Genomic DNA, 15,527 nt, shown 5'->3' with positions numbered 1-15,527 from the left:
TAGAACTACTAGGGCAGTAACCAGTGAATCTCACACTCAACATCCACGGATGCATAACCCTGCTCACTGTAATTACTCGGCCTCCCATTCGGCAAGAACACAATGAAGACAAATCATCCAATGTTCTGCACTGCATTAGGGAAAATGCAAAGGTGAAGCCCTGCAATTGCCTTACCACGCCACTGGTGGTAGGAAGGGGGCCTACACAAGACAGAATCCTAGAGCACCCCCCCAATGGAGGGTGTTGGGCCTACTCTTCCATTATCACTCGACATCTTTGAAAAAATTGAGGTGCCCACACTTTACCCCACCACACACAGGGACCTATTGGAGGGAGGAGGGGGGGGGAGAATTTAAGAAACTTGCATCAACGTTTCAACTGCCGCACCGACGACCTCGGGATTACAGTCCAACGTGCCAAGAATGTAACGATTGGGGGGGGGAGGGCTTCTCTCTTTTTTTGTGCAGTCATCAGTGACCGGGCTGAGACCGCCACAATTCCCTCGCCACGCTGAGACTGAAAACCCGGCTAAAAATCACGGGCGGCTAGATCCCCCCTCCTCCCCACCCCTCGGGAATAGAACGAAATCTCTCAGCGGCACTCAGATCGGTGCTCGGAGCCACGAGCCCAACCCGGATTCCTCCAACTCCATCGCTCACGATCTTTCACGATTCCGCTCTCCTTGCTCTCACGGAGCTGACGGAGGAGAGGGAGGGATGTGGGGGGGGGGGTGTGTGGGGGGTGATCTCGAGCGCTCGGCCGCCACCGCCTCGTCACTACCGGGGGCTGGAGTCGCCGCCACATCAGAGCCGATCGCGTTTCCACCCATCAAGCCCCGATAACGAGGAGCAGGAGGAGGATCGGTCATCCTCCGGGGCGGTAGCAATGTTGCCGCTCGTCTCCATTAAACTTCGCCCCAGCGCTTGTGGGAGGTTGTTTTTTTTAACAACCCCCCCCTCTCTCTTTCCCCCCCCCCCCTCTTTCTCCCCCCCCCCCCTCTTTCTCCCCCCCCCCCCCTGGCCGTAGCCAAGCGTCGCGCGCACTCCGCTCTGCTACCGCGAGACGTGCGCTTATTTTGATTTCTTGGGGGGAAAACAAAACACAGAAATTGTGATGCCGATTCTTTTGGCATCACAATTTGTGGGGGGGGGGGGGGGGGGGGGGCTTTAATCCAGCAGTGGATTGACCGTGATGAATTTAGATGATTTTGACGATGGTGTTAGTGATGCTGCTACTGTTGCTACTGCCGATGATGATTTCGATGGTGTTGTCAATGATACTGCTGCTGATCATAATGATTTTGGTGGTGTTAGTGCTGCTGCTGCTGCTGATGGAGTTAGGCCGACCCAGACCATCACATGACCCCCTCACACCCATTCCGCCTACACCGCCCACCCCACCAGAGATGAAACGCCTAATTGATACACGTTCACGCTCCAGCAAATTGAACGAAGAGGGATTTTAAATTCAAAGCCCTTTGCCTGCAGCGACGAAGGGGGCTTTCGGCATCGCGGCCGATGTGACGCGGCGAGTGCGAGGTTTACCGTGCGTTGCGAGAGCGCGTAGGAGGGGAGCGGTGGTGCAGCGGTCGGCGCGCATCGCCACAAACTCGGCCTCCAGAGTTTGATTCCCGCTCACGACTTAATAAGAGTGGCGAATATTTTAACGACGGGAAAAAGTGTCATCATAAACGGTTGTGGATTTCCCCACGAGGTTGACTCGGCCTTAAGCGAGAGCTGTACCCGGTGTGGCGTGCAAACAACAGCATTGGGTAGGGGGGGTGGTAGAGGGAAACAAAGGTTGGTGGGGGGCGCTGTGCAGGCGACAAACGCCACGCCGTGGTTGAGGCGCTCATCCAACAGTAGGTTGACAAGGGTCTATACGTACACACACACAAACACACACACACAAACACACACAAACACACACACACACAAACACACACAAACACACACAAACACACACACACACACACACAAACACACACACACACACACAAACACAAACACACACAAACACACACAAACACACACACACAAACACAAGTGGGTATTTACATGTTGGTGTTGGCTGTCGAGGTGAGCCACTCCCCCGCCAATCCAATGATGTCCAGGCCACAAGACAGTTGGTTGAAAAACCGTGGGTGACCTGGAACACACGACACGTACAATACAAGCCATCATCGCCGGGCGTTATCCATCCACTGCTGGATGAAGATAATCCCCCGCCCTCCCCCCGTGGCAGCAACTCTCCACCGAGCCCCACGCCGCACAAGAGCTGCCGGTTCCCCTCGCTCCGTCTCCGCACACATTTATAAATTGTAAACATCGACGCAAACATGAAGCAACCGTTAGCGTCATACATGGACAATGTTATGCTAAATACAATAAGTAGAAACTTCCGATAAATAATCGGTCTCTCCACGTATACATTTATTTTTTGTTACAAAACCTATTGTCCACACACTGCCTTCTGGGAATTACATGTTTCAGCAAGTATTACTGTTATATTCTTCGAAATGCCGCTAATGATTATTTTGCGGTGGGTATTGTATAGTTTTGCATTGAACCAGGAGCCATAACTAAAGAGAGACTCCCTTGCCTGTACACATTTTGCCAGTTAATTGCATTGCTATAAGCGGGCTTGGAAAAGATCGCTTGCGTGTGCGAGTGCGTGCGTTAGGGTGCACGTGGTGCAGTGTGTAAACATTGCCGCCGGGGAGACAAAGGCGGCCGGGCGTGGTGTTGGCCACCCACCCCGCCGTGCCTTCATTAGGGTGCTACCTCGCTAACAGCACTTGCCCCAGCAGTCTGTTAAAGGCTGCACGGGGGGGGGGGGGGGTCTCTGTCGTCTTTGGTTTTGCATTCTAGTGGGGCGGGCTGAAGGTGTCACTGTGACACTTTACTCGCCCCCCCCCCACCCCCCTGGTGCCAGATAACCCTCCCACCACGGCAGTCGAACAAAAACACGGCCCCAATAGCGGACATCTGCAGCGGCAATTAGGAGAGGGCAATTATAACCCCAAGCGTTTATAGCCGTCAGCCCCCCATCTCCATTTAGAATCGCACGTAACCTGCCCCCCCCCCGCCCCCCGCCCTTGATTCGGCTCCATAGGCAGGGCGACCACCCCCTCCCCCGCGCCACGACATGATGAGTTCACATCCCAGCCAGTGAGATTTGTAAAGACCCATCACAATGATCATTATGATAGCCACCATCATCATCACCACCACCACCTTTTAGCCTAAGCAGCAGCAGCAGCTAAAAGAACCGTATCAGCTGCAACAGCTTGAGTTAGAGCAACAGCTCTTTGTATCATCATCATCATCAGCGGCAATGGCAAATGAAGTATTGGCATCATTAGCATCAGCAGTCCGAGCTTCATTGTGAGCATTATCATCAGCACGGCAGCATCATCATCATCCTCCTTGGTAGGATGGTCCATTCTTAGCGAATCGGCTTGCCAAGGGCACAAAAAACACAAGCGAACGCACGCGCGAGTGTGGTGGTGGAGGTATTGTAGCAGTCCGTGCGCTGCGCTACGAATCCGGTGACACGAGTTCGATTCTCGCTCACAGCCAACGCCAGTGACGAATATCTGAACTGGTCCAGGGCCTCCCCTAGGTCGACTTAGCCTCAAACAAGTGCCTGGTGCGGTGTGTAAACATCGCCACTGTGGAGACAAAGGCAGTCAGGTGTGGTGCTGACCACCCAACCCCTCGTGTGCCGTGCCATCCTTCATAGGTGCTCGCCAACAGCCAGTGCCAGATTAAACTAGTGCGGGGCCTGTAGCATGTATTATAAAGGGGCCCTAAATTAAAAGAAATACACAAATATTAAAAGACACATTTTTAACTTGCATAGTAAAGTAATTGTATTTTTTCATTTGCTATACAGCCAGATAATACGACAAATAGCTAACCTTAAACACCCAGTCGTTCATAAAAGTTGAAGGTAGTATAGTACTATAGTAATAGAGCAAGTGCAGATTCACTAAACCGGATTAGATCGCTTGAAAGCATTTAGTGCAGGGTCCTTGAAAATGCGGGGCCCATGAAAGTGTGGGGCCCATAGCATATGTAGCAACTTTTGCTTCTACGATATAATTATCCAGCACTGCTAACAGCACTTGCCCCAACAGCCTGTACAGGCTATGCGGGAGGGGGGGCGGGGTGGGATCTTTGTCTTGTGTGTGAGAGTCAGACGAATTGGAGGTCGCATTGGTGGACTCGTTGGGCCCAGGGCTTGCTTTGACGACATGCCCCCCTCGAGCTGTCATTGTGCCATTGGCTAGCAGCACGGTACAGGGGGGGGGGGGGGGGGCTCGACCCAGTTCGAGGCGTCCGCCCACAGGGGTTTCTCCGCCACGCATCGCGAAGAGCGAAGCTCTGGGCCCGCCGGGGTGGGCGAGACGGAATCTCAACCCACTATCATCTTACGTACAATTTTTATAATTTATGTAAAGCCCCTTGGAATGAGGCTCTGCTATAGAATATATATATATGTAGGACAAGACAACTAGCCGGATAAATAAACGGGACTCTCTCCGTGTAGCAAATAAAATACACACCCGATTGATCGGCTGAATAAAATCCATCATGAACAAGTTAGGAATAATCGTGCGTCACGCGACGCTTTCCGGCACGCGAGTTTTTGTCTTCAGAATTATTGAATTACCGACGGGCATCTGGTCGCCAGGGCGAGCACGTTTCGGATCTTCCAAAGGTTTGGGCAACCCCATTGATCAATTTATCTGGCTTCCTTTCAGCCAAGTCAGTCCCCGACAGCAGCACGACCTCAAACTGAAGTTCCCTTCAACGTGGGACAGGGCTCACGGCGTCAAAACTTTCAACCTTAAGTTGGCGAGTGTGAGCATAAGGGCAGATTAATGGATGGGACCAACTCATTTTGGAGGGACTGTTGTTGTCTTGGTGTGGTCTGGGACTGTCTTTTTTTGCTGCCTTGCACAAGATTGGGAATTGGTGTACTTATGTAATTTGAACCTGGATACTTCATCTATTTTCTGCATTTAATTTTCGCGATTTGCTTACATTTCCTATACTTTGCACTCCTATCGTTGTTTGTGTCGTTCGGCTGTTGCAACCTTGAAACCCGCCTCGAGTGGACGTCCGTAACAAACTAGCTTCATAACCCATCGGATTTCTCCAGGATAAAAACACAGATTCTGAACTCTGAACGAGTAATCAAGTCGGTGGGCTGTCAAGCAAAGTGGGCGCGTTAATGGGCGAGCGACCGACCTGTGCGCACGCCGTACTTGAGCGTGTCTCGACAGTCCACCAGGATCTGCTCGAGCGACTCGGGGGAGTCCGACAGCTCCAGGTTGAAGCCCTCGAGGCCCTCCAGCAGCTGGTGCGGGTGGTGGAAGTCCAGGATCTTGGTGGAGCGGTCGAACGTCTTGCGGATGTAGCTCAGCAGGATGTCCATCAGCTCCAGCAGGAACTGCACCGTCGCCTCCTCGCCGTTCTTGGCCGGCAGCAGGTCTGGGGTGATCGTAATAATCGTTGTCGTCACCGTCATCATTGTTGCCCGTGACGGCGACAATGCCATTCTTTGTCATCATTTTCCTCATTTGTCATCGTCATCATTGTCACGATTACGGACGGAAGAATTGATCATCGTGACGATGATGATCCATCCTCCCCTCCTCGTCGATCTCTCTATCCTTGCCTCCGTCCACCCAACCATCCCATCCCATCCCATCCGTCTGGGCACTCACCTCGCGCGTACAGGTTAGAGAAGTTGACCTCTGCGCGGCGGTGAACCCTGGGGTCGCCGTCCATCTCGGCGCCGTCTCCCTTGCAGCCGGCGGTGCCGTCCGCGCCGCCGAGCCGACCCCCGCCAGCCTGCTGCTGGCTCTGCTGGCTCCCGAGCGAGCCCGGCACGCCGCCAGAGCCGCGTTCGTCCAACACCCCTCGCTGCAGGAACCCTGCGGACCACGCCGGCACAACAGGCGCCCATCAAAGACGACCGGCCGACCCCCCCCTGCCCCCCGACTCGCTGTTTACGCGCACGGCTCGCAAAACGGACACGCGACGAAGCTGCGGTGTGGAGATTTTGAATCCGGGGTTTCAGCCGCACGGCGATTAAATTGGGTTTCTCCAGTGTAGGGAGGTTGGTGGGTTCAGCCCGGTAACCAATAACTGCCCCTAAAATAGCCATGACAGTAATACTGTATTGGTTTGAACTCGATTTGATTAACATTTCAGGCTCGAAAATAAAAAAAAACAACAACACACTTTTGGTTTTGACCTCCGTGCGGCAAAAATTCCTGTGGGGCACCCAGGGGAGGAGGGCAAAGAGGAAGCCCCCCCCCCCCGGCGCCAACTGGAAAGCAGCTCTGTGGTTACCGCCATCCGCAGGCCATTGCCACGCGGCGCTGCACTGCTCCGAGAGATTTCGGAATCGTCGATTCGTCCCATGGCACGATGCCAAAAGTAAAGTTGGAATAAAAACTGCGGGGTGGTGGGGGAGGGGGGAGACAAATTACATTTAAGAGTTCCTTCTTCGTCGGGTAAACAGCGATGATATACCACATCACCTTCGGCCAGGTCTCAGAACTGTTGCACGTTTTTATACCTGGTCCCCCCCCCCCCACTGTTGAAACGCAAGCGAAGCAAATGCCCCCTCACAGCCACGATTAGCTTCAGGCCTTCCCCCTTGGCTCGCATGTTGGACACATCCTCCGAGGGCCGCTTGTTTATTGTATAATTCAATAGCCTTGCGCTCCTACAGCCTCCAGTCAACGGGAGTTTAAGGCGAGAAAGACAAATACATTGGCGGAAACGCATCTGGCTGCAGATGGTCGTGTGGCCGATAGGAAAATCGATTTCGCGTAGCCGCTCGTGACAAGACCGCTGCTAATAATGTTGCCGTTTTTGTAAAACAGAGCGACGCTAAAATCTAAAATAACGGCGGGATTATTGCCTCGGCAGGTGACATTCTTTTTTAGGTCACTTGCGTTTAGCGCCACGGGCAAATTACACTTCCCTTTGCAGTTTGTAAAAAAAAATAACATTTGCCCTCAATATAAACAAGACATAATATCCGAGAGAGATTACATCAACTTGCGTGTCGAAGATAGACAAGGCTGCGAGAGATAGCACGCAGCTTGGGGAAGTCGTCATCCAGCAGTGGATAGATTAAGGCCGATGCCCGTATATGTTTAAATAATTGTCATCGTATTTCCTCCTCCAGCGCTCCGTCTGCGACGAGTACACATTAAGATGTGCTCATATGTAGGACGCTTTCAAAGGAAGGGGGTGGGGTGATTTTATATTCATACGGCCTCGCGTCAAAGGCAACTCACTTCGCAACGGCCCGCAGCCGATATGTATCCGTCACGGCGAGCATATTAGGCGCACTAATCGGGCAGTGGAGGGGACTAATGCTTTCAGGTCGGCGGCAACACGGCCGTTTGTAATTAGAGAGCTCGTTCCGTCAGTCACTCCCCGTCACACCCCACCACGTGAACACACTCGCACACAACCACACACACGAATGCCCGTATGCCGCACACACGCAACGCACGATCACGTTAACATGACGACGCGCACACACCACGACAGATACTACACAGCCGCACACGACCACGCGAGTACAAAAAAAAAAGACAAAGACCTACAGTGTAGCCTTAACAGATTTTTGGGGCAAGTGCTGTTAGCGAGCACCTACGAAGACCAAAACGGCACATCGAGGGGATGGGTGGGCCAGCACCACGCCCGGCCGCCTTTGTCTCCCCAGTGGCGATGTTTTTACGCACCGCACCAGGCACTCATTTAAGGCTGAGCCGACCTAAGGGAGGTCTAGGACCGGTTCAGATAATCGTCACTGGTGTTGACCCTCAGCAGGATTCGAACTCGGGTCGCTGGGTTTGTAGCGCTCTACGCTAACCGCTACCCACTACATGCCCACAAAAAACAAGCAGATGCACGCACACTGACACACGTGCAGATGCACGCACACTGACACACGTGCAGATGCACGCACACTGACACACGTGCAGATGCACGCACACTGACACACGTGCAGATGCACGCACACTGACACACGTGCAGATGCACGCACACTGACACACGTGCAGATGCACGCACACTGACACACGTGCAGATGCACGCACACTGACACACGTGCAGATGCACGCACACTGACACACGTGCAGATGCACGCACATGTACCCCCAGACACAATGCACACACACACACACACGTACACACACACCCATTTACACACATGGAGATGCATGCGCGCGCGCACACACACACACAGGCAGCCCCCCGTAACATCATTACATGGTCGGCTGGACTGGTCATAACACGCCTCAACGTAACGGCTTAAGCAAAGACAGACGTGCGGCGTGTGCGGTGCTTACAGCGAAATACAAAAACACAAACACGACGAGGACGAGGAAGGAGAGGAGGAAGGAGGAGAGAGAGGAGAGGGAGGCGATGAGAGGGGAAGAGAGGGAGCGGCGCTGGGTAGAGTGGAGCAGTCACTTAAGCGGGGAACGAACGCTCAAGCCCCTGCGAGCAGGGGAGTGGGTGAGCGGGTGGGTGAGTGAGTGGGTGAGCAAAAGGTGGGGGACATGACCCTGCTGTGGCTGCGGTGCCTCAAATATTGGCAGAAGTAAACACCCCTTCCGAGTGGATGACCGAGGGTGCCATCTTTGGAGGAATTACGAGCGGCGATCCAGAGTCTGAGACAAGGAAAGGCACCGGGCAGAGATGATCTCCCAAGCGAAATGTTGAGGGAGGGTGGCCGTCTGTGTGCAGACTGTCCTACATGACATCATCGCAACTGTCTGGGCCACAGGACGATTTTCCGCAGGATTGGAAGGATGCCCTGGTGGCCTCCCTCTTTGAGAAGGGGGACCGCACAGACTGTGACAACTGCAGGTGCATCTCCCTCTCCTCAGGTGTGACGGGAAAAGTGCTGGCAAGGATAATTCAACATTGCCTTACCAGGCACGCAAAGAGGCTTGCAGAGCTCCAATGTGGTTCATAGCAGGGCGGTTCTGCTCAGAAGCCATATTCTCTGTCCGTCTGCTACAGCAGAGGTGTAGGGAATTTCCTACAAGACCTACACATCTGCTTTAACCTGGTCAAGGCCTATGATACCAACCGATAATCGTGAATCGATTGCAGTACTTGGTTAAATTGCACATTCTAGTGGGACCTTATTAAAGGCTTTCCGAGCTAAACACAGGTTGCTTCAAATTTTTTTTAACACTTACATGGGACTATCGTTTTTAAAGTGGAAAAAGAACGGATAATACACTGTAACATGATAACAAATGTATGTTAATAGCTTCAAAAGTCAAAGAGTCTCCACTTGTTCGCCATCATTGTCACGTGCCTGGAATCTTCTCCAGGTGGTCTCTGGAGTCTGGGAGGTAGACTTCTTGTGCTGTTGTTGCAAATTCTCAAAAGCGCTCACTTTTACTGGTAGGGACCTCCTGGTTCCACCAGCCCACAGGGGATTATTGTGTCCGTCCGTCCGTCGTGCATCCAAAAATGGGAGGGGTGGGGCTGGTCACCCGTGGTGCCCTTATAAAACTCAACGTTACACCTACTCACGCCGGCTTGTGCCCGCCCTCACAGTCGGCCATATTTGCGGAATACACCACGCCGCCGTTGACCCTGGCCATTGACCGAGCAACCCAACGTTCCTACCAGCTCCCTCCGCAGCAGGAATGTGTTTTTAAGCACCTTGTATATCACGCTCCTTCTAACCCCAGACGTCAGTATTCCTCTCGGGTCGTAATCGGTTCACTTTTACTTAATGCGGACGGGCCAATTACCTTTTTAAAAAAGGTGATGGTCATGTTAAAACACAATATTTTTTTTAGCGTGCACAAAGCAACGTTGATTAAGCAAAAGATGGTCAATACAGAGTGTGCCTTTAAAAACATCGGAAGTCAAATTAATCTCACAATTTGACAACAAAACATCGACGCATTCGTCAATCACACCGTGACCCTTCAAAAACCGGAAAATTAATTAGGAGGCAACCTTACGGGCGATGACCTTTCTTCATTAGCAAACATCGGTTGGCATTATATACGGAGTCAAACTTACATGCGACATGAAGACGGGTCATTTTCCAAAACGTCGCCTATTATACACTTTTCATTTTCAGGCCAGAGTGTCATTGATGAACACGTTGGGAATGGTTTCGTTAAATTATGCTTGTTGCATCACTGCCAACACAGCAGTGAATAATGTCTTCACATGTATTACGCACACAGAATTTAGATTTATTTTTATTTCAAATGTGCCGTCAGCACCATGTCATGAGATGAAGACATTTTCAATTCAAGAAGCGAGCAGCAGCGCACATCCCTTGTGCCAGCGAATGGTCCTGGAAGACGACCTCAATGAGAACTACTCCGGAGGTTTCATTAAATTGGCATCTTTATCTGTACCATGCACCCACCCAATGCAATTTAGAGACATGGTTCCGACTGTTCAGCAACAAGACTGGGTTTGGTCAGGACACTATGCTCGACGGTCAAGCCTTACGATGGAGTGCAGCCGAAGGAGGGAAAAGTCGTTCCGAGTTGAGGTGTGCAATACATCGCAGCATTGCAGGGGCTGGAAAGGATTCCAATTCCATCATCAAGCAGTGGATAAAGCGCAGCTGCTCGTGGCCGACGGTGGCGTCGGATGCCTGCACTAACAATTCTGTACATAAAACATTTCTCGTGAACGAGCCGCGCGCAGTGATTAATACGACGACTCTGCCTTCAACGAGCCACAAATGAACCGGTGTTCTCCATTACTCAGGGGCGGCTTTTACAGTTAACAAAAAAAGGGAGCTCCCGGCATTTACGGTGACAATTTACATTTCTCTCGGCGATGATTACGGCGGCAAAGTCGCGGCGATAAATTGGGAGTCCGTCGCAAAGTGCTTCTGCGTTTTTCCGCCTCTCGAAAGATTGAACGCCGCGAGTTGGCCGCGTGGCTCTGGGGGCCTCATAATGGCCGTGTCAGTGACAGCGAGCTGGTGATGAAATGAAGATCGGTTCACACCCGCCCGGAATATTTGTACCCCCCCGCCCCCCTCCTCAAGCAGAATTTATATGTTGGTTCCCACCAGCAATCATTTGTGTATCTTCACTACTTAAGGGCGAGGTCAGGGGACCTGTACACATTGGGCCAAGGACAAAGTCAGGGCCACACAGGTGGAGTGGGGAATGGAGGTGGCGTAGTGCGATTGGTATGGGCCCTGCTCCAAAGAATATAATGGGGGGGGGGGGCTGTAAGATCCCCCCCCCCCCCCACCACCTCTTTAGCAGAGCACCAGGGCCCCTTCGGCCCATGGGCGTCGATGCATTTGCACTGCCTGCACACTCACCAGCCGCACCGCTGGTGAAAAAGTTGGAACTGCACCGGAATGGAACAGAGCGTCGTCGTCGTCATCATCATCATCATGTCTCTTCATGACGATGGCGTCAAAACAAATATCTGACAAGGTATATTATTGATTGGATGGAAGCCTCCAGGATTGTAAACTGGTATATTATTGATATTTACCAAATATGTTTTTGTTCATCAATGCCAGGCCCTTTTTCAAATGCTAACATTTCAGAACGTAACCCAACTTGGGCAGTTTCTGGATCTGCCTCTGCATAGCCCAGCTGTACTGCCATGAGAGAGAGAGAGAGATAGAGAGGGGTCTTCAAAAGGGAAAGTTAAAGCAAGACTCAACCTTTCAAAGGAGGACACACGGCTCTAATCTTGGAGCTACACACCCAGAGCCGTGTCTAGGGCTGTCTGCCGAGAGGAGTTTGAAACTTCATTGGGAGGAGGGAGAGAGACTTTAGGAGGTATAGTGAAAGTGTGCCACCGTAGCACCCGGGTGAGATTTTAACTTGGCAGAATTTCGGAGACTTGGCATGACAGTGAAGAAGAGATGTGCACAGAGCGCTAAGAGACCAGCCTTAGACTGGAATAATATAGAAGAGACACCTACACAGCCTGCCAGTCATGCAGGCACAATAGTATACACACACACACAGACCTGCAGGTAATAGTAATACTAATCCAGTTCGTTTGGTAGTTGCAAGGCTGATCACAATGCTGCTGTGTTTCACAGACACAGTCGGCAGCAGCTTTACAGGATGGGGGCGACGTTGTCGTTGGGAGAGTTTTCCCCAACAGAGAACAATTTTTTAATGCTTTCAAATTTTTCACCACGAAACCCAGCACACAACGGCCCCCCCCCCCCCCCCTCTTTTCGAACGACATCGCACGATGGAGGCGCCGCATTTGACGGTCGACACCGCCTGCGGTATCAGCCAGGCAGGGCGCCCTGCCCGGCTTGGAAGCGTAGAGCTTCTGCAACAAGCGGCGATCGCGGTAGTCGTGCAACGGGGTGGGGGGGGGGGTTAGGCGGCAGAGGTCGCAAACGGGTTTTGATTCCTTACCCGTACCCGGCCGCACCAGGGTCGCAAATGGGTACCCGTACCCGGACGGGTACAGGTAGCCGTATCCTACCCGTACCCTACCAGAAATGAGTGACAAACGGTTACTCACCAGTGACTCACGGCCTACCCGTACCCAGCCGCACCAGGGTCGCAAACGGGTACCCTTACCCGGCTGGGTACGGGTAGCCGGGTATCGGGTAGGGTACGGGTATCGGGTACCCGGTTGCGACCTCTGTTAGGCGGTCACGTAGGCTGGCACGCAGTGGATGCAGCAGGCAGAGAACTGGCAAACAAAAATGACACGGACGATTGCGAAAGGGAAGAGGGGGGGGGGATGTTAGAGACTCACCACACAGCTTCATGCCCAGCTTGCGAGTGCAGCCGTGGGCCACTTCACACCAATCGTTGTAATCTGCGAGAAATACCCACAGCAGTTGTTGTTGTTATTGTGCGCACCTAGGACATGCAAAAACGCAACATCGCTAACACACACACACACACGCTTACGAATATTTCACACACACACGACCACACACCACTAGTAGAGAAACTCGCACCGCACAAACTCGAAAACAGAGCCCCCGTATAGCCTTTAACTTACTGTTAGCGAGTAGCACACCCGATGAAGGCCGACACGGCACACGAGGGGGGTGTGGGTGGCCAGCACCACGCCCGGCCACCTTTGTCTCCCTTGTGGCGATGTGTACACACCGAAACCAGATACTCATTTGAGGGCGAGTCGACCTAGTGGAGGCCTAGGACCCGTTCAGATAATTTCATCATCGTCCACTTGGTGTTGGCAGCGAGCGGAAATCGAATTTCGGGTCACCGGGTTTGGAGCCTCATGTGCAAACCGCTAAACTTACCACTTCCCACAAATATTATTGCACACAAGCAGAGGTTTTAAAACCACCCCCATTCTCCACACACCTCCACCAACCCATACCCCTCGACTCCACAAACATCCCACACAGCACGAACGCTTCACGCTAAAACCCCTTCATGCATTTAATTACTCTCGTTTCGTTTATGATTTTTTGCACAAAGACTAATGGCGAAGGCTTATGTTTATATTATTACCCGGCACGTAAAGTATTAATAATGAACATTTTGCAAAACAAATTAAGGAGATGCGGTGCTCCAAATTAATTATCTCACCATCATTAGGCCTGTGTGTTAATTGCCATCGATTCAGTGGCTTCACACACACAAACACTTAAAATATTAGACAATGCAAGCGAAATTTATTAGTTGCGACGGATGAAGGTTCATTGTGTGCGCGCAGGTGCACTCATGATAGAAGCCCTTTAAAAGGGTATATCAGCTGTTTTACTGCAGCCCGTGCACCAACAATCTGACTCGTGTAACTGCTGCGGCCCGACTGCGTGAGCCGGGGACATTAACAGTGGACCATAAGAATATTAAAATAAGCCTTAAAAACCTCAACACATTCGTCAATAACACTGGCATTGCTTGAAACGTCACCGATTCTATATCTTTTAAGAGTGTTACTGACGAGGTTTTTCTGTTTGTCAAGCGTACCTTAGACTGGCTCACTAAATGGTCAGACATTAACAGCGTGACCTCTAAGGATCTTAAAAAGGTGTCAGTCAGACACCCGAGTCTTTGACCCCTAACACTGCAGTAACAATAATAATAATAATTGACACTTCTAAATCGCCTTTCACCCAGAGATCTCAATTGTAACGGAGCTTTAGACGGACTCCCACTAACAAAAAGGTGTTTAGTCTGGCTCTCCAAACAGGAAATATGAAACCCCTAAGCTGCTTAAACATATATTTAGCCTTCACCTCAGCTTCGTCTTGGATATCCATTAGAATCATAAGAACATTCATGGAACCGTGCCTTCGTCTGGCACTACGAGCCTTTTTTAGGCATTTAAAATAAACCATTACTTTTCCCAACAAGATAATCATAAGTGTCGTCTCGCATGCCCTTGGCCCCATGTGCTTTCTGGAAGTGCATAATTTCAGCAGCATGGATTCAGTTCAGGAAAACACTTTGGGCTGGTTTTGACACACGTGGTGTCTCGTCAGCAGAGTCAGGCCTGCCTGAAATACATTCTAGGAGAACTGTCAGATGTAAGTTGCCAAGGCCCATCAACATCCACCCATTCACCACTAAAGTGGCGAAGACGTGCAACTCATGCAGCCAGATATGGCTGCAGAGTTTGATGGTACATGTTGTTTACGTCGTTTATTGTGAAAATTCGGTCACAGTTCCTATGATCACTGTTTTTATGGCTTTATTTCTATGTTCCTATGATCACTGTGCTTTTATGGCTTTATTTTGGTGATTTTCGATAAGTTTTTTGGTTTGGCCATGTTTGTTTGTTGTAGTACAGAGTTAGACTGATGGCCTTAATCTAAGTTGTCTTGTGGTCAGGGGCGGTTTCTTCATTAGGGCGATTGGGCGACGCACCACCAATGTAATTCAACCACAGAGTCACGCTAGCCGTCACTGTGCCTCTGGATATAGTCCAATCAGCGTCATGTCACATTCTGTGGAGTACCGCCTCTTTTTGGGCGATTTCACTCCGGCTGAGAATCGCCCCGAGTGTTCCCATAGACTTACATTCAAAGATGTTTTTTTTTCGAACGGGTGGCGCTGCAATGCATTCTCTATGGCTTCCGGGAGGGCTCGCACTAACGTGCTTACGTCATCATACGTAAGCACGTTTCAGTCAACAATTGTATTTGTCGCCACCTAGTGGAATCTTTAATAAAATAAACTTGAGTGGATTGTATTAATAGTGAATATAGAAACAAACATGATGTATTGTAAGAGTCACTTTATTTTTCATTAATATTAAAGAAGTGAAGTTGCCTTTACATGCTTAAGCTGTTAATTTATCCTTTGCATGGGTGGACCTTATCCTTATAAATCATCCAGACATTTGCCCCCCCCCCTGAGAGATTTTGCAGGAGCCGCCACTGCTTGTGGTCGTTGTTGTTTGACTTGCATCCCACTGGGATTTTTGCACATTTTTGTGTACGGTGCTTTTTCTCCAATATTTTGCTGTCTTTTCTTGGATTTTCTGTTTGCACTCAGTCACATATT

General features: G+C 51.0%; 1 protein-coding gene across 4 annotated transcripts in view; it reads right to left on the bottom strand.

Moving 5' to 3' along the window:
• The window catches only part of GAD1 (glutamate decarboxylase 1), a 53,392-nt gene that overhangs the window by 13,295 nt on the left and 24,570 nt on the right, over positions 1-15,527 (bottom strand). For all 4 annotated transcript variants that reach the window (XM_078609163.1, XM_078609160.1, XM_078609162.1 and 1 more), the window contains exons 3-6: positions 12,796-12,858; positions 5,739-5,948; positions 5,260-5,502; positions 2,059-2,149 (exon numbers count right to left, since the gene is read on the bottom strand). In XM_078609163.1, the coding sequence (XP_078465289.1) occupies positions 2,059-2,149; positions 5,260-5,502; positions 5,739-5,948; positions 12,796-12,858 (607 nt within the window). The remainder of the gene's footprint in view (positions 1-2,058; positions 2,150-5,259; positions 5,503-5,738; positions 5,949-12,795; positions 12,859-15,527) is intronic.

This window comes from Lampetra planeri, chromosome 31 (assembly GCF_965212315.1).
Source record: "Lampetra planeri chromosome 31, kcLamPlan1.2.h2, whole genome shotgun sequence".
NCBI classification, from domain to species: domain Eukaryota; kingdom Metazoa; phylum Chordata; class Hyperoartia; order Petromyzontiformes; family Petromyzontidae; genus Lampetra; species Lampetra planeri.
Note: the sequence above shows the minus strand (reverse complement) of the source record. Positions and strands in the feature narration are given on the sequence as shown.